Genomic DNA, 22791 nt, shown 5'->3' with positions numbered 1-22791 from the left:
AACGGGATAAAAAAAAAGATCTAGTAGGAGTAAGGCATGAGGACGTGGCAGCTGACCCGCCCTTTGACCACTCAGGAAGGTGCGAATCATCCATTTGTCCACTTTGCTGGTAGCAGCCGCTGCATCCTCCTCCGCTGCCCACCGGCAAACCCTGCACCTCCTCCTCCTCCCTGACTTCCCCCCGCACTCCATCCATCCGCCAACAATGAACAATAAAGGCAACTGTCGGGAGCGCTGGCTGCTGGAAAAATAAACACGCCGCTGTCCTAACTCACAGACCCACCTTTGTGGAGCCAGAGCAGGAGAGTGTGTTCATGTGTGGTGGTGTTCTTGCTTGTGTGTGTGTGTGTATGTCTGTGGAGCCAAAGCTGACCGAGACAAGAAAGAGCCTTGTGTTAAAAATGTTAGGCTGTTCAAATGTGGGGTGTAGGGGTGTGTAGGCCAATGGCGGGGCGGAGGTGCTGATGGGGGAGGGAGGGGGTCGCAAAGGTGAAAGAAGGATCAAAGAAGGCTTTTTTGTCAGGGTTAACCACCCTTCTAGCGCAGAAACAAAACACACACGCTCTGGAATGGTAGTAAAACCAAAGGCTTCAGTTCTCCAAACTGCTATCTCTTGTGTATTATTTATTGGTAAACAAGAATATTTGCAGGAAATTGAGGAGTGAGTCCAGATTTGAGGAGCCAGATCTCTTGCTTCTTTTCCGCTCTTCTTCTGACATACAAAACCCCTTTAGTCACCTCATAAATCAGCTTGCATCGCCTTGTTCCCTTCGCTGCTCCGAGGCAGGCAGGCAGCCAGGCAGATCGATAACTGGTTTTCTCCACAGGTTAACACACATTCTTTCTTAGGCAGATTACTTCATCCTGTGATTATCAGAACCAAGATGAACGTTCTCTCTTTCTCCTTTCTCACACTCACAAACAGCCTCGCTCATGTACGTGGTAATTAACCAATTTCTAACAATGTTGTACTTGTCACGGCGCTCCTACTGCTAATTAATGACCCCGGCTCCGTTGATAACTACTTACGGGTGAGACAGGAGAGAAGGAGAAAGAAGAGGAGCAGGCAATAGATGTAGAAGACAGTTGTAGGAAAAACGAGCAAAGACATGGAGGATGGAATAAAGTAGAGATGCACTGATCAGGCTTTCTCTGGCCAACACTGGTTTCTGTATTTCTTCTATGTCTGACCTTGTATTTCCAATTTATATTCTAAGCACTAGAACACAAAGAATAAGAAAAAAATCCACAAAACAATACACACTAAAAAGTGCATCAAAGTAAATGATCTTGATTCATGTATTCATTGACCGAAAATGGTGTCCATTCTGGTCTCTGGACTGAGTGGTGCATCTTTATTGAAAAGTTTCTTCACGAACAACGTAGGTTACGTTTGGCCAATGTTGTACCTAGGTATTTGGGTCAGGTCATTATTAAGCTAACATAATTCAATATTTGTAGCAACCAATAACTTAATTCCACTTTGTACAGATATTAGGTTTTGGAGCCAATACTGTCTTCACATTATGCCAGTAATGTTATGACAGTATAGGCAAGTTATGTTGATGTCTTATTATGTAATAGGCTTAAGCATTAAAAACTACAATGAAAATGCAATAACTGTAGTCGTGAATGTTATAATACCTAAATAAGACTGCATTTCTTGAAATAAAAGATATTTTTGCTGATCAAAAACAGGAATAATGGATGGCATCATCATCATCATATATTAATCTATATAACATACATATTATACAGCATTCTCTCCTTAAGACCCAGGATAAGAATAATTTGTTGTACAAAATCTACTTGTAGAGTGTTGTTCATTGGCTATCATAGAGTGTTGTTCATTGGCTATCATATGTAGATATATAATGTATGAACAAATATGACTTAATAAAGTACATTAGGTGTATTGATAGTAAGATCAGGGCAGTGGTCATGTGACCTGCATGTCACACATTTATATATAAATGAAAAGATTACAGTTTTTCCATTCTAACAGCTTTACACAAATTGTCTGAATTATTAAAATCCAAAGACATTACAGAAATGTAGCTTTACTCCTCTCATTTTATAGGTTTTTGGCACAAATTTTATTTAATCTGTACAAAAACCAAAGAATCAGTTCAGTAAAAATTATCTTCAGATTATAAGAACTATATTAACTTTTTACAGTCTGTACTGGCTTTATTCTTAACTAACCACCCAAAAATATACTAACCATAGACAGTGTTGTGCTTTAGGAGGTTCATATTTTCTAGGAACTCTAAATTTAACAGGGCTGTTATTAACCTGCCCAACCTGAATGCCAGGATACATTCAGTTTCTTGTCATCAAGCTGATATTCATCGTGCAGATGTAAAAGTCTAATACTGTGAAGGTTAGGTAAATCAAAGCCAAGACACACATCTTTCTTTCCACTCTTTACCATCTACTGAGACACATTTGATGATAATGATACTCCACTACGGGAACATTCATTGTACCTCTACACTTCCATAACAGTGAGTGTATATAGTTGCTATGTGAACCGCATGGGGCCTTTTACCAACACCTCTGGGGCAGGAGGCGGCGGCTCAGAAGCACTTTGTTCCTGGCAAATAGCTCTTCAATGGAATTTGATGTGAGGGAAAAACGGCGAGGGATGTGCTGTTGGTGTGAGGACAGCACAAACATTATCGTTTTTACATACACACATTGTTATGTAAATGCAAACTCACACTCATTGGTTCAACTGATACAGAACTTAAACAGAGGCATGCATATATTGCTCCCCAGCTGCTGGTGTGCAGCGCGCCAAGCGGGACGCCCCTACACAGAAATGTCAGCGCGACAGGGAGCTAGAAAAGGGGGTTTGATCAATGGAGCTCCCCTCTCAATGGCCACGCTGCTCAGTGAGGCTTTTTGATTACATATTGCTTTGCTTTCTAATGAAGCTCAATTACTGGAGGAGAACGACGGCTTCACCCCGGAGTTACTGGGAATAATAGCTGCTCTCCTCTAACTCTCCAAGCTTTCTCTCAGCTTTTTCTAATTTCTCTCTTTGGTTTCTGCTTCACAGTCAGAACTCCTAACAAACAGCTGTCTTGGATGTTAAGCAGAGGTGAACTTTATAAAAAGATGGACTTAGTTAACTTGTAGACATGTGCAGCTGAGGAAGCGGGTGGCTTTGCTTATATACCTTTAATCATTTTTTGAATCTTTAACCTGAATGGCTACCTGACTCAGAACGGTAACATTCAGGACTCTTTGTTTCTCTCTTCAACACACCAAAGTAACAAACGTATAAAGGTAATTGATTAATGAGCCAATGAAAAATAAGTTACAGGTATTCTTTTCTAAAAACTCAACGGCAGGTCTGGTGGATATTAGAGCCACAGTACAAGGAAGGCTCTGTCTTCACTGCATGCAGAAGGAAACACCACAAGTAGTCCCCTGCCTCCGGCTTCCTAACAGCTAGTGAAAAGCAAGTTACCCTTTAGCTAGATTTTTAAAGCCTTTAGAACAGTCTGGTTGATCTCCTTTTCATGTTACCAGCTTGTCAGAGTTCTTGGACTACTGAAACTGTCTCAGAGGGTCTGATTATACTCTAGAGAACTACCAAAACATTGAGGCTTTCTGCAAGTTTCAGCTATTTTAAATCAGATCAATCAATTTTATGCCTTTTTAAAAACCCAATGATTTAAATTTAAGACAGAAATTAAGAGAATTAACCTAATAATGTCCTGAACTTAGATTTAAACAGTTGGTGACCGCACATTTTAGACAACTCCTGTAACCAGTGTTTTCAAGTGAAGCCTCATTAAATTTACACGTTCTTATTATGTAGGAGCTGGTAGTGAATTTGATTTTAAATGCCTAAGCATACAATAAGCCAGTTTCAGAAGCAGAGGTTTTTATGTGGGAGAAACTGAATGTCTGGGGATGAATTCCTTCTAACAGGACTTATTGCTTCATGCATCATGGGATTTGTAGTTTTGACACAATGTAACAAAACCCACTTTCTCAGTCAGAGCAACAGATGGTGGAAAAAACGAATTCCCCTTGCAAATTACTCAAAATAAATAAATGAAAAATAGAGGCAGGGAATAAAGGAATGAACAAATATATGACTCACCAAATTATAATTTAAGAACCCTTCATCAAAATCTAGCTGTAGACCTTTAAATGCCTAAAACTGATAATGATTAAATTGAAGACTTTTTGACGTTCAAGGAGTTGTTTTGTCAAAAGCTTCAATACAGCAGATAAACTGAGACACAACTTCCTTCAAGCCAAAATTAGAGCCTTGGGCATAAATACTTTGATGTGAACTTTAAATAACATATTCAGTCATTCATTCATCTTCTATACCGCTTATTAGACTGCTGGAGATAGGCACCAGCTCCCCTGTAAATAACATATTGTAAAGCTAATTTAAAAAAGCTTACCTCACACAAACTCAATAGTCTAATCACTAATTGCTCTGTTTATTGTGTGTTTAGGCTACAGACTGATGTTTGTTCATGAAATAAAATTTGTCAAGCATTGCTTGTAAAACACTGAAAATGGTCTTAATGCTGTTAATGCATCACGAGTGAAGCTCAGCAGAAAGAAACTAGGCAGTTACATATTTGCTCACTTAATATACAGCAGTCGTCATAACTGTTACCAAAGGTAAAACAATGTTTGCACAGATCTCTCTTGTAGATGGCCTAGGTTTAGTTTCTGTCACTGTCTTAAAACAACTAATAAAAGTGAGTCTTACAAATCTTTACGTTATTCTATTGTTTTTATGTATATATTTACAAATTCATTCTGTCTTATTTATACATGTAATCTCACCAACACAGGATCTCACTCTTAGGAGAGAAAATATAGTTTAGAACATAGTCTGTATGTAGGTGAGAGACAGTATGTGAACAGGATGAATTATTATTATTATTATTTTAGAAAGAGGCCATATTTGGAAATGTTATAAGAATTTCGGTGATAATTTTTGGTCAACTTAAACAAGTTGGTGAGTGTTTTGATTCTGTAATAATGACAGTCACTGTATTTAATTTGCATTAAACAAAGTTGAGCTCATCCTATGTTTAAATAAAAAAAATCTGATCATACAACAAGAAGTAAAGTCCAAAAGTAGACTTTTTATAAATTATTGATTTACTTTCCAGTGGTAATTTTTTGTTAGGAGTTGCTTAGTGCTGTTGCTATTTCCTTTAGCCGTACCTTTAATTTCTCCGATGTGCCCTGAACCCATGGCCAAAAGTTTATCCTTCCAGTCCTTTGACAACAGCCTCTCAATGCTGGGGGCCTCTGTTTAGGGAAGGATGAGGGATCGGGGTGGAGGGGGTTTGCAGAGGAGAGGGAGGGAGAGAGAGAGGGATTCAGTTGGCTGGCCAACATGACAATAAAGCTCATTTAAAGTCCATTTGCTGTAATAAAGGCAGCAGCGGCTCAGCTTAATGGCCGCATCAGCAGGAGAGAGAGAGGAAGGGAGAGAGGCGGAAGGAGAGAAGCTGATAATCGAAAAGAGAGCAAAGCTGAAAAACAAAAACAAGCAAGCAAAAGGGAATGAGCGTGAGAGGCAACGCAAGGGGAAGAGAGAGATGAGTGGAGGACAGAGAGAGAGGCAGACAGAGAGGCTTTTTCTCTCCTCTCACCTGCTGCTAGAGAATCATTAGCCCTGTGGGCCCTGAGACAAAGAGGGCCTTAATGCACCCGCCACAATGAACACATTATCAGCTAGCGCTTTGTTTTCAACACACACTTCACACAGTCTCTTACACACACACTCAAAGCACTGCACAAGCACACACACTTGCAGAATCCCTAATCATGATTCGAACTGTGGTCACATTTGTGCACAGATGTACACACTCACACACAGCGGGAGGAGTGGAAATGTCACACAGGAGAGCATACACATGTAGAGACACTAAATGTGTGCACATGGACTGTATACACACACACACACACACATCAAAAAGTTACACGCAGTGGTGGAAATTACATTTCAGACCAAAGTATTGTATTTCCTAATAATTTACAGAAAAATAAATGATTTTAAACTTTTGGGCACACACATAAAAACCCAGCAACTTTATTTAAGTGTCTAAATTATCCAATTTTCTGACTCTGAAAACTTCACACACTGCAGCTTAAGCAGAACACCCTTTTTATATGCCGACACATTAATATTTATCATCTAATGGGAATTCCTAAACCAAAACCTTTGTTTAACTTTAACTATCAGTCACTGCTAATGTTTACTCATCTTAAATTCAAAGTAAAACACATTGTTATTATTGTGTATCAGTGATGGATCAGTTGCATACATCCTCCAAACACCAGTAAACTCTATGCACTACAGACATTCTTAACCAAGCTTGGATGTACATGCTGCTCCTAACAGGATTAATTGCCATTTAGCTGTTCATTTATATGGCTCACTGTCCAGGGGGGAACAAATAGAAGTGAAACATCTGTCAGTTGTGCTCCAAACAGGATTTCTATTGCCTTCTTTGATGTGATACATGGGGCTATTTTTAAATTTAATTTTTTTTTAAGAAAACAATCAGGTTGGATCATTTAGTTCAAGATCAGTAAGACTGATAGAACATTGACTGGATTGTTTCATCTTTAAAATGCAGCTTGAAAGTTATGAAAGTCATTATTCTGTTTGAGAATACAAAAGAAAATAGCAGGGGAGGATTAAAGGGGGCACAGGAGGGGCATGGCCAGGGCACTATTCAACCAACAACTGCCACTGTACAGATATGCACATTCTGAGAAAAACAAAAAGCCATATATATATCTGATGCATTAAGCTGAATTGTCTTTTCTTCCCAAACGTCTACCAGGCTAAACACTGTTTATATTACTACCAATCAAAAGCTGTTTTTCTAATGGTTATTTGGAAGCTCTTTATATTTTTCAGTCTGCAGGGGAGGTAATGTCGAGAGACTAGGATGGCAGAAAATGGGAGATTTTCAGGATTCAATAATTCCTTCGATCACACATAACTCAACACACAAGGGACTGAAGATGTACAAACTTGGCAAAGAAACACGCCTCCCCCTCCTCCCCACCCCCTCCCACACACACACACACACACACACACACACACACACACGTTGTACCTCTGCTGTTGTGTGCCTCCAGCTTCCCCTGAGGGTTTAGTGTTGTCCCTTCCTTTGGCTTTAAGACAAGTGCATTCACGCACTGCTGATTACTGTGGCCGCACTTTTCCGAACAGACACACACGGTCAAAGATCTATACTGAAGTTCAAACCAGGCCACCTCGGACTTTTCCTGTTCATCTCACCCTCGTCCTTGTCCTGACCTGTCCTTGTGCTTCCAGCGTTGACAGAGATTTAGTCCCTGACGCGTCCCCTGCGCTTTTTGTCTGAAGCGACCATTCACTCTCAGGGGGTTGGCTGGCAGAGCGATGAAGGTATGAAGGAGGAGCAGGAGCAGGAGAATGACAGGACTAGATGGAGAATGTTCAGCTAAAACAGGGAGAAAACACATGTAGAAAGAGCAGAAGAAGGAGCGGACTCCTGCAGTTCTCCCCATGACAGCTGTCTTACCATCACCCCAACAGGTGCTATTAGCCCCTGCACTCCTTCTTTCACTCTGTCTCTGACTCCGTCCCCCCTCCCCTTCCCTCCACCATCCCTCTTTCCTTCAACAATGACAGAGGCTTTTAAGCCAAAGAGCTTTGACAAGTAAGAGGGAACAACAAATGGCAGGGTCGCCTGTTCTCTCTCCATCTCACCCGCTCTCTGTCTCCATCTCCTAGTTATTATTTTTATTTATTAACAGGGCTGCAGCCATTGTCCCCGGTGACAGGCTGGGGCCACTTTAACTATTAATAAAAGCCAAGAGGCTCTTTCATTGTGTGGTGGATGGCAAAAAAGGAAAAATGGGCAGGAGGAGCTGGGAGGGAGACCAGAGAAAAGAAGAGGAAAGAGGAACAGGCATGCTGAATCTTTTAGTGAGATGCTGAATGATGTGGTGAGCCTCCACTGTCACCCAAACTACTCTACAAACACAAACATACAAACTTCTGAATAGGTTGGACCTGTCACCTTAGAAAATGTCACTCAGACTCCCATCTATTAGCTTCTCATCACTGCTGTTTTGGAGCATTAGAATGCTGTCAACCTCCAAGTGCACTTTCATAGCTGATTCCAGACTCCCCGACAAAACACTAACACCATGTCTGGCACAGATCACTTCTAGAGACCCCCCTTTCACCTCTGCTACATTCAAACATTTACTACTTTATCTTCCATTTCAGTAGTTAGAGAAAAACACTAATTTACTTTCTCCTCCATTAGGGTTGGAAAGGAGAGCAAGCATTAACTACAGTCAGTTAAGGCTAAAAACATACAGTTGCAGATAAATTTGCCATAATCCCTGGTAAAGATGTGTAAAAATGACCATGTTGATTTAGGCATATGTTTTGGATCACTCCCCTATTTAAAGAACCAATAATGTCCCCTTTTCAGTCTACATGAAGGCTCCACCAGATTTTTATTAAAAATGTTTATGATGCCATGCACTCTGAACAGGTTAGCAGCACCTTTGGAACAGAAACAGGCCCACAGCATGACTAATCCTCCACTGGACTTAACAGTCGCAATGAGGTGCTTTTCCTTGCAAACTCCAAATTTAGTGATAGTAGGACACAAAATACCTTTTTTACGGCATGCCTCCTAAACATCCAGTTTGCATGTATGTAAACAGTTGTTTTGGAGACTTCGTGACCCCAGATGCCACTCTTTGCTGCAGTGCTCTCACAACGAGCTTTGGAGATTTTCTCAGTACTGCCCTTACCGTCCTGCTCTCCATAACTGGTGCCAGGATAAAAAAAGGTTTTTCTTCCAGTTTTCAAATTTTACTGTTTCTCTGACTGTAAATGTGAGCAGGTTTAGATAAGCACTTATTTTCTTGTAATTTCATTAATCATAAAAAAACATAAAATACTTCCTACATTTAAATAGTATGTTCTCTTGTCATTCCCATTTTGAATCATGACTAAAATGGCTTTTTTACCATGTCATATCTATTATTAATGGTAAACAGAATGTCATGGATTACTAAGCAGTAAGAGAAAAACATTTTCTTTATTAAAGTAACTGTTAGAGATGCCTGTAAACATGCAGGGGAGGTAAACTGTTTTTAAAACTGATTTTAAAAACAGTTATTAACTTGGGATGTTTTGCGCTAAATAAATGCACTTAAATTAAACTAATTGAAAAAGCTTTACAAAGACTGTCAACTAATTTGTCAGTGTCTGTATATGAACTGAGGACTAGACAACTCTTTCCATGGAATTCATAAACTATTCCCTGATCTTCGGGCACGTGGCAGGACGCCACGTTGGTGTGTGGAATGGGTGTGTGTTGGTAGTGAGGTAAGTGTGCAGTGTGTGGTGCACACGCAGGGGCGTGAGCTGCATTTACAGGGTGGGGTGTTTTGAGCTGAGGGCAGGTCTAGGATACTCGCCCACCCCATAATAAAACTAATGCCAATGCATTCACTGTCAAGGTAACTAATAAGGAACACCCTTACTATTTATTTCCTCTAATTTGAAGCAAATATGTCTAAAAAAATCTTCATATTCTGTGTCAGCCTGTTCCAGCTGCTTATTAAGTTTTACAATGTTTTCACTGAATAAAATATTAAATAACCCCAGATGTCTCTGTCTTGCACACAATTTTTCATAAACTTCGTATTTGCCATATTTTTGTTATAGCATACACAGCTTTGAAACACCTTATTCTTTGCTTTGACTTTACAGTTCATCTGACTTGGTCTCTTGCTGCTATTTTGTATTTTCAACACACAGTCATCGACGGGTGACCTCCTGATTGGAATCCTGCTCAGCTGAGGAGGATTCTGGGAAAAGCAGAGGGGGGAAAAACGTTGACAATAACTCTAGAGTCGGCGGCTATTATTTTGGCTCATTGGCTCAAACGGAGTCAAGCTGCTGCCCTGCGGCTCAGCCAAAACAACCCTGTCCACCTGCCGAGAGAGGAAAACAGTGCACATATGCGTGTTACTGCAAGCTCCCCCATCCAGGCTTTGGATCCATGGTGAGCTTTTGGTTTGGAAGCTGCTAGAGAGGGCAGAAGACGCAACCTCTATCCGTCTCACAAACACTATTGTCCCTCTCCCTCCTTTCACTCACTTTCTGTTTTTCTCTCAGACGTTTTGCCCTGAGTCACCACAAGATGCCAGCTCCATTTTTCCTATTATCTCATATTTGTGAAGACTGGAGACTTTTAGAGGAAAAAGGGAGGAGGAGGAAAACTTGGGCTCTCGGGTGCGCAACAAAGGGACTTCTGTGCCAGCGCCAGGGCCAGTAAGGCTAAGGAGAGGGTGGAGGGTTGAAGGAGGAGAAATAAGCAAAGAGGAGGAGGGTCCACAGGAAAGGGCCCCGTCTTGAGATCCCTGAAAACAGTCTCCACATTGACTTGAGCTTTGGCAGCAATAGAGGGAGGCTCCAGCTACTCCACCTTCCTTCATCATTCTCCTCCTTTATAAACACAGTTTGGGTCGGCATTAAATAAGCAGATATATGAGCACTGGTGGAGTTTGTCCAACACTGCTCACCCTGAAAGGTGAGGTATTAAGCAGCCTGGAGGGAGTAACAAGAGAGATGTGGTGACAACCATGATAAAACATACACTTACTGGTGATCATAAAAGAAGTAGCAGTCATTTAAAAATGGAACAAGTCAGTTAATCACATCTAAAGCCTTATTTCATAAATGCTCATAAAAGAAAATCTTATTTTAAACATCATGATAGACTTTAACTTAAAAGTCTAGGTTATACACTCAAAAAAGAAATGTTGAGGACTCCAAATGCAGTACCAGGAAACACACCTGCACGGAGACTAATATCTGCTACATTATATAAATGACCTGTCTCAATGCTTCAGCCCAAACAGCTAAATTAATTCTCCTGATGGATTACCTGCACTGTAAAAAGTTGTGTTGCTTCCTTAATAAAAAGTGGGCAAAGGTGTTGCTGCTGTTTGAACAATATAAAGTATCTTAACCCTTACAAATAAAAATGGTGCAGCTTTAAAAGACTGAATATATAATAAAATATTTTTTATTTATAAAATCAGACACCTTTCATTTATTTACAGCCTCCTGATGCTGTTCAGTCTGGTTATTCCCCCCTCGTGGCGGCGGCACCAATACGCTCCATTACAAAAATTATGATGTTGATATTCTGATGATCAATTCATGTCTGGTTGAGCTGGGCCATGTGTCTGGACACATTTTTCCGTGATTCCCTCTAAAGACGGTCCAATTGTTCCAAGGAGGCACAGGCCCTGCCAAGAATATGGGCAGTCTTTGGTAAGATAAAATAAAAATAAATTAAAATGTAATAAAACCAAAAAAAAAAAAACAGGAGTCGTTTTGATGGTTTGAGGAGAAATAAATAGAGATGTATCAAAAAGCTTTTTGTCCAAGCCCACCTTTACACCACCACCACCTCCGCAAGGTTAGCAGCTAAAAGTACCAATTACTGGCTTGTTGTTGGGGAGAACGGTGCTTGGCAACAGTTGCTTAGGTGTAAACATTAAAATCCTTCTCCTTACTCTCTAACCCCTTTATGGTGCTCCCTGAAGCAGAGGAACACGGCTAGAAAGACATGGGAAGAGGTGGAACATGTGTGTGAGTCAGTCCCCGGTTGGTCTCACTGTCCACTGTGACTTTTTCATTCAGAAGCAGGTCCAGCTTCAGTTATTAATAAAACACCCAGGCCGCTGGGACAGGCACACACAAGCTGAAAGAATTTGGCTCAAGCTCACACAGCATGACATGACAGCAACTTCTGAGATTTGTTCACCTTTTTGGGTGAAGCGACAGGGGACATATGGTCCTCCCTGGAAATACGTCTCCAAACACATTTAGGGGCTGCACACCTGTTAGCGGAAAACTACAAGCGTTCACACGTGAAATCACTTGCCAAAACACCTGAAGTGTGTCTGGGAAGAAGGTTTTATTTCGGTTAGTTTAAGAAACCCCCCCCCCCCGTTTGCCTCCCAATCACGCTAATATGAGAAGACTGTGGTGTAGAAAAAAAAAAAGAAAATGACATTCAGCTATCACAAAACAACAGATGTAGCGGGATATTTTTTCCACCCTAATATTAGGGATTGTATGGATGTATAGCAACATGCTTCTATGAAATCTGACGCTCTAAGAAAAGGCTGCAACACATAAAGCAAAAAATGTACAAGGGTGTCAGTCAACAATTTAATAAATTGAAAATCCATTTATGTGAATGCAGAGTTCTGCCCTTCACTCCGCTGCCTTTTTCCTAACAGATGGTGTTGTGGGTGCTTATGTCCAATTTGATTTGAACCAAACCCTCAGCCAATTTTTACACTGGCACGAAATCTCGGCGAGCCAGATCCACACACTGGCAGTCAGAAATAGCAGCGGAGAGGGCGCGACATTGTGAAAGAACGATGAAGGGCAAAATCTGGAGAGATATTTGAGAAAGTCGCAGAAAAACTTTCCTTGTTGTTTCACTCTGGTTTGTTTTCTCTCTCTCCCTCTTTTGCATGTTTTCTTTTTTTGTGCTGGGCTGGTGAAATAAGCGATCGTATCTTAATGTTTTTTGTTGTTTTTTTTGCGGGAGACAGAGGATTGTTCCTTTCACACACATAAGCGCACCATTTTCCCAATTCTCTCCATGACCTCCATTATCATTAAATGGCGTTTGATAGTATCTAGACATTTGAATCCGCTGTGGACTAATTCTGCTCAGGCCTTGATAGCCACTGCCACAGCACCTTATTAGGGACAAGTTATGGGAGCAAGAGCGGAAACCATTTTCATTTTACTGCCTCATACTTTACAGGCTGTGAAGTGTCTTCTGTGGTGCTGATAGCAACTGAATACGGCCCACTAATTGCCTTGTTAACAAACAGGGCCTCATGAGAGACTTTTGAATAGATAATAGAGACTACCATGCAACAATGGGCCATGCCGTGTTTGAAACTTAATAAAATTATAGAGAATCGTTTAAGGAGCTGCTCTAACAAGTATATAGAGCATTTGGGTTTTTACAGTAAGACTTATGTTTTTAGGTCTGGAGCTTTTCATTATTTTGCATCCTCTAACAATTTAACCTAATCCATCTTCTAATCAAATCTGAGAAGTTCCCCTCATCCCACTAAAGAAAATGTTCCCCACATCATGATGCTGCCACCTGAGCTATGGATCCCCGCAGCTCCTCCAGACTTACCAAGGACCACTTGGCTGCTTCCTTTATAATGCTCTCCTTGCCCGGCCAATCAGATTTGCTACTCAGCCATGTCTGAAAACATTTGCCCTAATACCATTTTCCATTCCATTTTCGGATGATGAATTGAAAGGTGCTCCGTTAAATGTTCAAAGCTTGGGATATTGTTTTATAACCTAACCCTGGTTTAAACCTTTACAGAATGTTCTCTCTGACCTGTCTGCTCTGTTTCTTGGTCTTCAGATGCAGTTGGTTTATTGTTCTCTAACAAACCTCCAAGTCCTTCCCAGAAGAGCTGGATTTATACTGAGATTAGATCACACCATGCTAAACAATATGTACTAATTAGGCAATTCATAGCAATCCATTTTATTAAGAGGTATCAGAGTAAAACGGACTGAATCCATAGGCAAAAGACCATCTACTATTTCCTTCCACTTAACAAATATGGACTGCTTTATTTTACTTTGTCACCTAAAATCTGAGGAATAATTTACTGACCAAAATGGGATTTGCAGTTTGCTCAATACTTACATTTAATGTAAAAACAAACAACTGAATGTACATCAATGACTTGTGGAGGAGCCAATCAGTAAAGGATGAGGAGAGGGTTAATGTGTCGAGGATCAGCACGCACATGTCTCCCTGTCAAACACATCCTGTTAGTCGGCCGAACTGTGTACACCGGTGTGTAAGTGTGTGTCGTCCACAGTGGGCTCGGGCTGCTGTAATGGAAAACGACACTTGCAATCTGTCTCGTGGCAATAACCCCTCTTCAGCGCTCTTGTCTCCGCTCAGCACAGACAGACGTGCACGTACACCCACCCTGAATGGTTCTGTCACTGCAGCAGCCCCCGGGCCGTCCTTGTCACTGCGCGGCTTTATTGCATCACTTTAACATGACAACAAAAGAACACATTGTGTATTGGGCCTACTGTGTAGAGATGGGGAATGGACCCACGCATTAACCACGCTACACACACACACACACACAAACACAGCAGTGTTTTCACTGCGAGTCATGACATTTTTCGTCTGCCTGTCAAAGCAATGACAGAGAGACGGGCAGAACAGCAAGGCACTCCTGACAGACTAATGCTGCTTTGCATGTTGGAAGTCTTTTCAAACTGTGCTGAGCTGTGCCTTTAACCTCCCCTGTGCATTGTGTGTGTGCATGTGATGCTGATGGCTGAAGACTGTTATTTTTGATGCTATCATAGTTTTGGACCTGTCTTTGCAGTTTGATTGACAGTTGGCTTGGCTTTAGAGTGGCTTTGCTTTGCTGGACGGTGGGAATGGGACCCGCCTATTTCAGTTAACGCAAACACTGTTGACAAGCGCAAACAGACGCGCATGCACACACTTCTCCCTCTGTTTATCTGCCTTGATATCCCTCTCTGTCTCCTTTTTCGTCTTTTCTTCTCTGTGTGTGAATGTCTGTTCCATCTGTGCTATTGATCGGACTGAGACAGAGCACGTTGTAGAGTCTTAAGAATAGCCAACATTGTCCCATGTGCTGCCTTAAAGACAGGAGGACAGGACATGTGAGAGCCATTAGACTGATGGCAACAACGGCCCAAAGAGCGCTGGAATGCTCCTCTGACTAACGTGTGTGTTTGTGTTTGTCGACGGTTGGAGCCTTACGAGTCACTGTGCTCCAATTATTCACTCACGTCAATGTCTCTTCTTGTAAATCTTTTCCTACTCCCAAGTTTTCCTGGCAAGGATCACACCGCTTTTCGGCGAACAGAGACAGAAAAAAAAAGTTTGAATGATTTAGGAGATCTGCCTCCTCAATATCGGGTGATGCTGCTGGTTAGGTCACTTTCAGATCACTTAGCCATCTGTGGCTAACAAATTGGAAGAGAACTTAGACAAATTAAATGACAATATCAGAGTTGGTGAAAAAACTTGGTGTGTTTTATTTTTTTGGCATGTTTGTCTTGATTTACCAGAAAACAAGGAGAGAGAGACAAACAGGAACAACAAACTGCAAGTGATATGCTGTAAAGGTTCAGTTGACCCAGATTTGAACAAGAAACTCGACTGCGTCTAAGATCAAAGTTCAGAAGAAAGACAGATGGATTTTTAGCAGGTTAACTTGTTTTACTTTACAAGACAACAGAAATGTCATTGCTCCTATTTCCTAGAGGTTTCAGATGTTTAGAAGAGGTCCAAAACTTCTAAATATCCAGTTTGAAGGGATGATGTAATAGCAAAATTGAAAATTGAAATTAAATAACAATACGGTAAACCTTATTGACCCTGTTATTTTTGAATTCAGTAATTTTAGAGATGTGCAAATTGTACTGTTTTATTTTATTATTATTTTTTTTCTGTGGTCTGACCTGCTTATTCAGATTTTAACTGATTGTTTTTCCCCGTAGACCTATAACACAGCAATAAACAAAAGATCTGCTGCAGATTCCTTCACAAATGGTAGTTTTGAATCCAACAGAAAATGAAGGAATTGCAAAATTATTTCTCTTCATGCATCAAAGTGTATGCCCAAAACCTCTATCTGATTATCATTAAAAAGTGAATTTTGTGAGATGATGCTTTTACACACCTCAAATTGTGGGAGTTCTTAATTTTGATTATTTATCACCTCCTATGCATACCTGACTACAGTGGACACTTCCTCCTCCTCACTCCACCATTCCTCTGACAAGACACTCATGACACTTTGAGTGGGATAATAGTCTAAAAACATTTGGATAACCGGAGAGTGAAGCCTAGAGTGCAGTACGATAACCTGGGTAATAACCTAGTTAACATAGTTGAAAAAACTATCTAACTGGACAACGAAGGCGGGTTTTGCAATAAACTAGAGCAACATAAGTTCAAGTTGATGTCTGTGAGTGAAAGACTTCCTGATCTGTTTGTAGAATGTCTGGTATAGGTATGGGCCAGTGAGCAGTATCAATGCTTTAAATACAGTTTCTCATACTGTCCCTACCGTTTAAAGTCCTTTTAATGATGTCCCAGAGAACATGTAGGGATCAGAGTTTTCTCACTAAATGGACTATGTAGTAATGTAGCACTGTGTCATCCCTACTTTTTTGCTGTGCACTACTGAGCAGCTGGCAGAAATAGCTGTAATATACTTCTCTGTCATTAGAGCTATTAGCAAAAAGACAGCACTGGGTAAGTAAAAAACAAAAAAGACAAATTAACCCATTTGGAAACATTTTACTAAAGGAGCACCACCAATCAATTTTATTAAGGCAATGTGGATTTAAAACTACATTTGGGAAGTGCGGTGGCATGGAGCCTAATGCAGGCTAGCTACCTGAGCAGATAGCTTGACTAATTTATCAGCTAGTGTCAGCTTGTCAAACTTGTAACCCAATAAAGAACAGAACAACACAAAGGTGTAAAAGTAATTGAAAATGACCAAATAAAGTTTGTCTTCATCCCATATTTTTTCTTAGGTCTATGTATCCAAAGTAAAATAACAAAAAATAAGAAATAAGACAACATAATTAGAAAAGTGAGTATCTACTGGAAATATTTGTTGCTTTTCTGTTTTTAAGAAAAATAATTAGCTCATGTTACAAGTTTTGGCTTTAAATATTTCTGTTAAACCCTGAAATTGTGGCATTTTTACTCAAGGTTTTCATATTGTTTGAATGTCATACTGGTTATAATGTAAGGCTTCTGAACAATTATGAATGAATAAGCTGAGTTTCAGTTAAAAAGCTTTACATTGAACCAGAGTAAAACACCACAAAGAATGAATATAAAGATGGATAAGATCACATTTGTTCTTGTACTGATTTTCATGTGAGTATAAATTTGGTTGAGCCACCAGCATGACCACTCAGTAGCCCACTACCTACCATCTGAAACACATACACAAACGGGAGCCTGCAGACTCTACCCACATCTGAACGAGACATAAATAGCATTGCTGAAAACCACTTATACACCACCGATCATTTATATTTGTAGTTAATCATCATTTTACTCGCATCACATTTAAACAACAAAGATCCACTCTCTAAATTTAAACTTCTGTCTGGTGGAAAAGGCATGTGAGTGTAGGAGGGGGAAAGGGAGGCTGCCAAGAAAAACAGTGACGCAGGCAGCCTCTAAACAGAGATCTTAGAAGGACAGGAACGAGTTTATGGCAACACTTTGGCTCTTTGTGTAAATCCTTGATAATGCTTGGTGGATGAAAGTTGGAGGAATTAAACCTAAACTTTTCTTCTGATTTCTAACATCCTAAATGAGTTCAACTTAAAAACAACATTACAAAAGTACACTCATTTTACAGCCATTATAAACTTGTAGAAATTTGTGGTGGTACAAATCTGACACATTTGGAAGTTTGGTTTGGAGTTCTGAAGTTCCAAGACATTAAACAAATACCTAATTTAGAAAAGCATCCAACAAATTAATCTGTCCTGTTTTAACAAGACTTATTCATTTAAAAACAGATACATGCCTTTGGGTCCATTCACTTCAAGTGTTACAAATGTTATTATTGAAAAATAATATTGGCAATCAAGTCAGAGAGTTTAAATACAGTTCGCAAAGTTAGGTAACACTTTTTTCTTTTTTTTACCAAGATTGCTTTTGGCCAAACGCCTACCTTTTGGCTCCGAGTTTATGTCACAGACTTTCTCTTATCAAATGTAGGTGTTCATAAACCCTGCAAAAATCAACATCAAATTTATTATTTTTGGATTTTTTTGTGTCCTATCGTGGCAGCTTAGTAACCACAATGGTGGGTCTGATTGCCTTGCAATGTCAGTGGCAGATTTTCTCCACAGAAATGGATAGGTAGATGAGAAATTCCTCCTGACTTTGACAGATCATATCTGGTCCAGACTGAAAATGAGACACAACGAATATAAAGAGACAATAAAAAAGCAAAACATTATTTTAGAAAAATTCACAAAATAAATTTACCTTTGAGTAAAAGACATATGGAAAATCTAAATAAGAAAAATCTGTTTTTCATCTCTGGCAAGGTTTTATTGACTGTAGTCAAACAGACACTGACTTTATACCCGCCGACTGTGATGTTTCAGAAAGACTACAGAAACACCTTGATTATTGACAAGCCTGACACACAACTGCTGACTTGCTTCTTCTGTGTTACCACAAACCCTCAGGTCATGTGTGCGCACGTTTACATCCGAGTCTATTTGGATGTTTGAACATGTGTGTGTTTCTGTGTGAGTTTATGTGTAGGTGACAACTCCAGCCCCAAACTGAGTGGCATCTGGCGGTGGCAGTTGTTTTAACAGCTGAGCTGACGGCATTAATCTGAACGCACCCAAATCAAAAGGAGACAACACCTGTTCACTGCTCCTGAGCCCAGCTGAGGAGGAGATGGGAGGGGGTATGAATGAGTGCAAGAGATGGAGGGGGAGTGATTAGGAGCAGGTGGAGAGAGTGAGGGAGACAAAGGGAGGCAGAGGGGGAAAGATGAAGGGAAGGTGAAAGAGGAGAGAAATGCAGATCAAGGATGGGAAGAAGGGGATGATGGAGGAATAAAGGGAGAGAAAAAGAAGGGATTGGGAGAAAAAGATGAGAGTGGGCATTATGCCAGGCAGCACACACTCTGGTTTTTCCCTGGAGCGAAGCGGAAAGAGGCAGTGGGCCAAATCAGGAAGGAGGAGGAAATGGAGGAAGAGGGAGAAAAAAAGTAAAGAAGAATGGGACATAATTAGCTGGGGATGTCTGTACTACTGGCCAAGCAGTGGTGAAGAAAAAGAATGCAGCCAAAAGGGAGCAGGGGGAGGTGGAGAGAAGCTCTTGAGATGCTTGTCTCCCAACATCTGGCTCAAATAAGCCAGGGTCATGCAGTGGGCTCTGCTCCTGAGGCTGACAACATAGACAGCGCCACTTCATCTACCACACCGCCCTCTGACCAGCCTGCCAAAGGTTAATTAATAAAGACCGTGTGGCTTCAAAGACTGACACACTGTCTGGCTGATGGAGCAGATGAGTGACCAGCTCACTGGCTGGCTGAAAGCATATCTCACCAGTGGGTTGGTGTGCTGGCTTTTTTGCTGGTTAATGTCTAAGAGACTGAGTAACTTGTTGCTCTCTGGTTGTGCACTATATGCAAAATGTGCATATAGTGCTGGTGTCATTGGTCTATGTTAAAGATGGAAGAAAATTCAATCCAAGCTGTTAAAGATCCTTTTACAATACTGCACTGGACACTTTTAACACTTTTCTGTGTACAGCTCATGGTCACATATGTATGTATTCAGACTGAAATGTGAAATTACACCAAGATGATGGATTATATAACAGAAATAGACTGTTATATTATGAACAAATATTAACTGTGATGGAAACTAAGGTAGCAATTCATTATTTTAATATTATCAGGCTATAAACGATGAAAAAGTACATACAAAAAATGTATTTTGTATATTGAAAAATTATCCATAGCCTTTAGATTTTTCCAGATTTTGTCATCTTACAACCACAGAACTTATTAATGTATTTGCAACATATCGTGCAGCCCTACTATATTGTATTTGCATATAAATAATAAAAACTAAATGGAAAGTAAATATATAATCAGGTTTAATGAGGTCTATGGCAGAGCACAGTATGTTATAGCCTACCGTAGGCTTAAATGCTTGTGGGAGTACACCTGGAGTACTGGCATCTCTATATAGGTCACATAAACATAATCACTTTCATTCATAAATTATGGCAACATGTGTCAATCAGAAAGATTTTGTCAATTCCAGATTTTTCCTAATTTCTTATTATTTGAGGCTGTTGGCATTTGATCTGTAATTTAATAAAGATTTTAAAAGAAGCTCAGAAGTAAAATACACTCGGAAATTAATAATAAACAAAAATATATATTTTTAAAAATTCTTAAATAGTTTTTCTTAAAATAAACAACTGCTTTAAGCTGTATTCAAACAGCTGGAAATAATTTACAAACTGACTCTAGTTACATACATAACACTTGATCTTGCGACATCAAACTAATCCGCATATCATTTAAAGGTAGCTTAAAAATCCACTCCCAATCACACGCGCTGAAAAACACAAGCATGTAACAGAGGTGTCTAGAGGCCTTGCAGCAAAGCTTTTTATTAGTTCTTTTATGGCACAGTGTCAAAATTAAAAGCCAAACATTTTTATTTTAATACGAAACTTCCACCTACTCACAAAGTAACTGCTGGTATGTGTTCCTGATGGAAGATAGTTGTTGGCTGACTTGATCATTCTTCATGGTAAATGAAAGTGTTTCGGCTGCAGTCATTTGGCCTTTTGAAAAACGCCTCGAACCTCAAACACCAATTGCTTTCCACAATGTTCTATGGAGTGCTTTTGTTACCTCGTTTAAAAAGTTTTGAGATTTTTTCCTTTTCTGAGCATTTTATGCCCTTTTCATACAGTAATTGAGGGACAAATGAAAGTCAGCGCACTCTGCACAAAACTCATTAATCTTGCAGGCATTTTACGGCACAAAAACATTCCTCCGACTCTCCATGGGAATGAGAGAAAAAACAGAGAAAGGGAAATAACAGAAACAGAGAAAAAGCAGCAATAGAGCGCGTTTATGAGTGCGTTACATTGATAGGTTATGGATTCCACAGATTTGGTGACTGAACATGATGCTGAATGAGTGGAAAACAGTGTGATCAGTCAAATATTTTGGCGCCTGAAAACTAAAAGCAAATACACATTTCTAAGGAAACCTGACAAATACTGCTTTATCAACTCTACACAAAATACTGTATGAAAGTTGGATTGGGAGAATGACTCAGCCACTATCTATGGAAACGATAAGTGATTCATGAACTCAAGCTTTTGTCCATAACTTAATGCCATGCTGGGGAGGGCAATAACACACACACACATGCACACCTTCGAGAAAACCACAGGATCTTCTCTCCTCTGTCTAAGTCCCTTTATGCTCCCGGATTGGACAAAAGCGTGGGCACTGTTTTTCCCCTCTGAAAACACACACACAAATGAATGCAGATACACACACATGCCTACCATTCATCTCCTTAATATCACTCATCTGAACTGGGAAGAATGGCAGAAAGTAGTTTCATCCCCACCGATTGTCTCCTGCAAGACTAGGGAGAGAATGGGACGTTGAAAAGCAGACGCAAAACAATTCAATACGAAAAAAGTGACTTGAATGCGCCTTTCATCAACCCAACAATGGCAAGCCCCACAATAGGCCTCAGGTTCGCCCCATGACGTTGCCTGTTTCTCATACCACAAAGCGAGACAAGAAAAAAAAGCCGCGAATTAAGTCGAATTGAATTGTGAGCCTTGTCCATGATGATCCCCCCCGTCTACAGCGAATCCTGTGAAGTTAACTGACACAATGACAACCGGATAACGGTTAGGAGCGATAAATAAAAAAAGGAATTGTTTTATGTGAATAAGCAACTCGAAGCAAGAGCTCTTTTCAAGCTTTGTCCTTTTGAGGATTGCATTTTTGTTTTTCTTCTTAAACCTGGATCTTTTAAGCTACTACTGTTTTAGATTTAGCACTGGGTTTGAAAGTATGTGATGAGGCAGACAAATCAAGTCATGGAGTTCAAATTCTCTCAGAAAGGATGTCAAAGAAGAGTTTAGGTTCAGAAGATGAAGTCAAGTTAAAAGTCCTCGTTTTCTGTTCCTTCGCTTATTTTTATAAAAACATAAATCTTTTTAACATCCCCTTGTGAATAATCTCACTCACCTTATTTTTCCCAGCACCAAAAGACTAATCGCAGCAAATAATGGCACTGATCGTCCTGCTGCACTTCATGTTAATTTATACAACTAACTAATTACCAACAAAGGGATTAAATCCCATAAAGACATTCTCCTGCTCCTACGCTAGGACTGTGAACCTGCTCCTGGGTGAGTCTGGATATGTGTGTGTATGTGTGTGTGTGTGTGTGTGTGTGTGTGTGTGTATGTTGCTGTAACTATCAAGTTTTGCCTCGAGGATATGTGCATAAAAACACTATCCGATGACTCGCAAGGACTGTATATGCCATTGTGGATGTTCATAGACTGTGAGCCTGTTGTGAGAGTTTGACATAACCCCCCAGATAGCAGAGAAGAAGGATTAAGCAAATTGAGGGGGGGGGGGAGGGGGGGGGGGGTTGCTTGGACTGATGGATGGATGAACGAGAGACTGCCCCAATCCCTTCACTTCTCCTACTCTTTCTCTCCTCTTCTTCTTGGCAGTATGTGTCCGCCTTTCCCATTGTCACCCATTGGAGTGTATGGAGGCGTGAGGGAGCTCCAGCCACTGGGTGCTTGTGTGGCAACAATGGCTTTGCCTAAGTGCTGTCCTATAAAACGCCTCAGTGCTCTCTAAAAGAAAACCGAGGGTTCCCTCCGTTCCTTAAGAATACAGGGAGCGCCATGGTGTACATGTGTGAGCGTGTATCCATAAGTGTATGGCTGGTTAACATCTGTGATCTGTGCAATTTCAGTGTTGAATCTAGTGCCTTGGAGAGGTTTGGATGTATTGGGTGCCATAAACTGTAAAACACTATTTTGACTGAGCTCATGG

The 22791-nt window shown here is 40.4% G+C and overlaps 1 protein-coding gene across 14 annotated transcripts in view; it reads right to left on the bottom strand.

The window, feature by feature from the left end:
• sox5 (SRY-box transcription factor 5) overlaps window positions 1–22791 on the bottom strand; it is a 104227-nt gene that overhangs the window by 54006 nt on the left and 27430 nt on the right. For 13 of the 14 annotated variants that reach the window (XM_047389771.1, XM_047389758.1, XM_047389759.1 and 10 more), the window contains exon 4: window positions 5215–5301. The exons of the other annotated variant lie outside the window; for it this stretch is intronic. In XM_047389771.1, the coding sequence (XP_047245727.1) occupies window positions 5215–5301 (87 nt within the window). The remainder of the gene's footprint in view (window positions 1–5214; window positions 5302–22791) is intronic. 14 annotated transcript variants of the gene reach the window in all.

This window comes from Girardinichthys multiradiatus, chromosome 17 (assembly GCF_021462225.1).
Source record: "Girardinichthys multiradiatus isolate DD_20200921_A chromosome 17, DD_fGirMul_XY1, whole genome shotgun sequence".
In the NCBI taxonomy this organism is placed as follows: Eukaryota; Metazoa; Chordata; class Actinopteri; order Cyprinodontiformes; family Goodeidae; genus Girardinichthys; species Girardinichthys multiradiatus.
The sequence above is the reverse complement of the archived record's forward strand: the minus strand, read 5'-3'. Positions and strand labels throughout refer to the sequence as shown.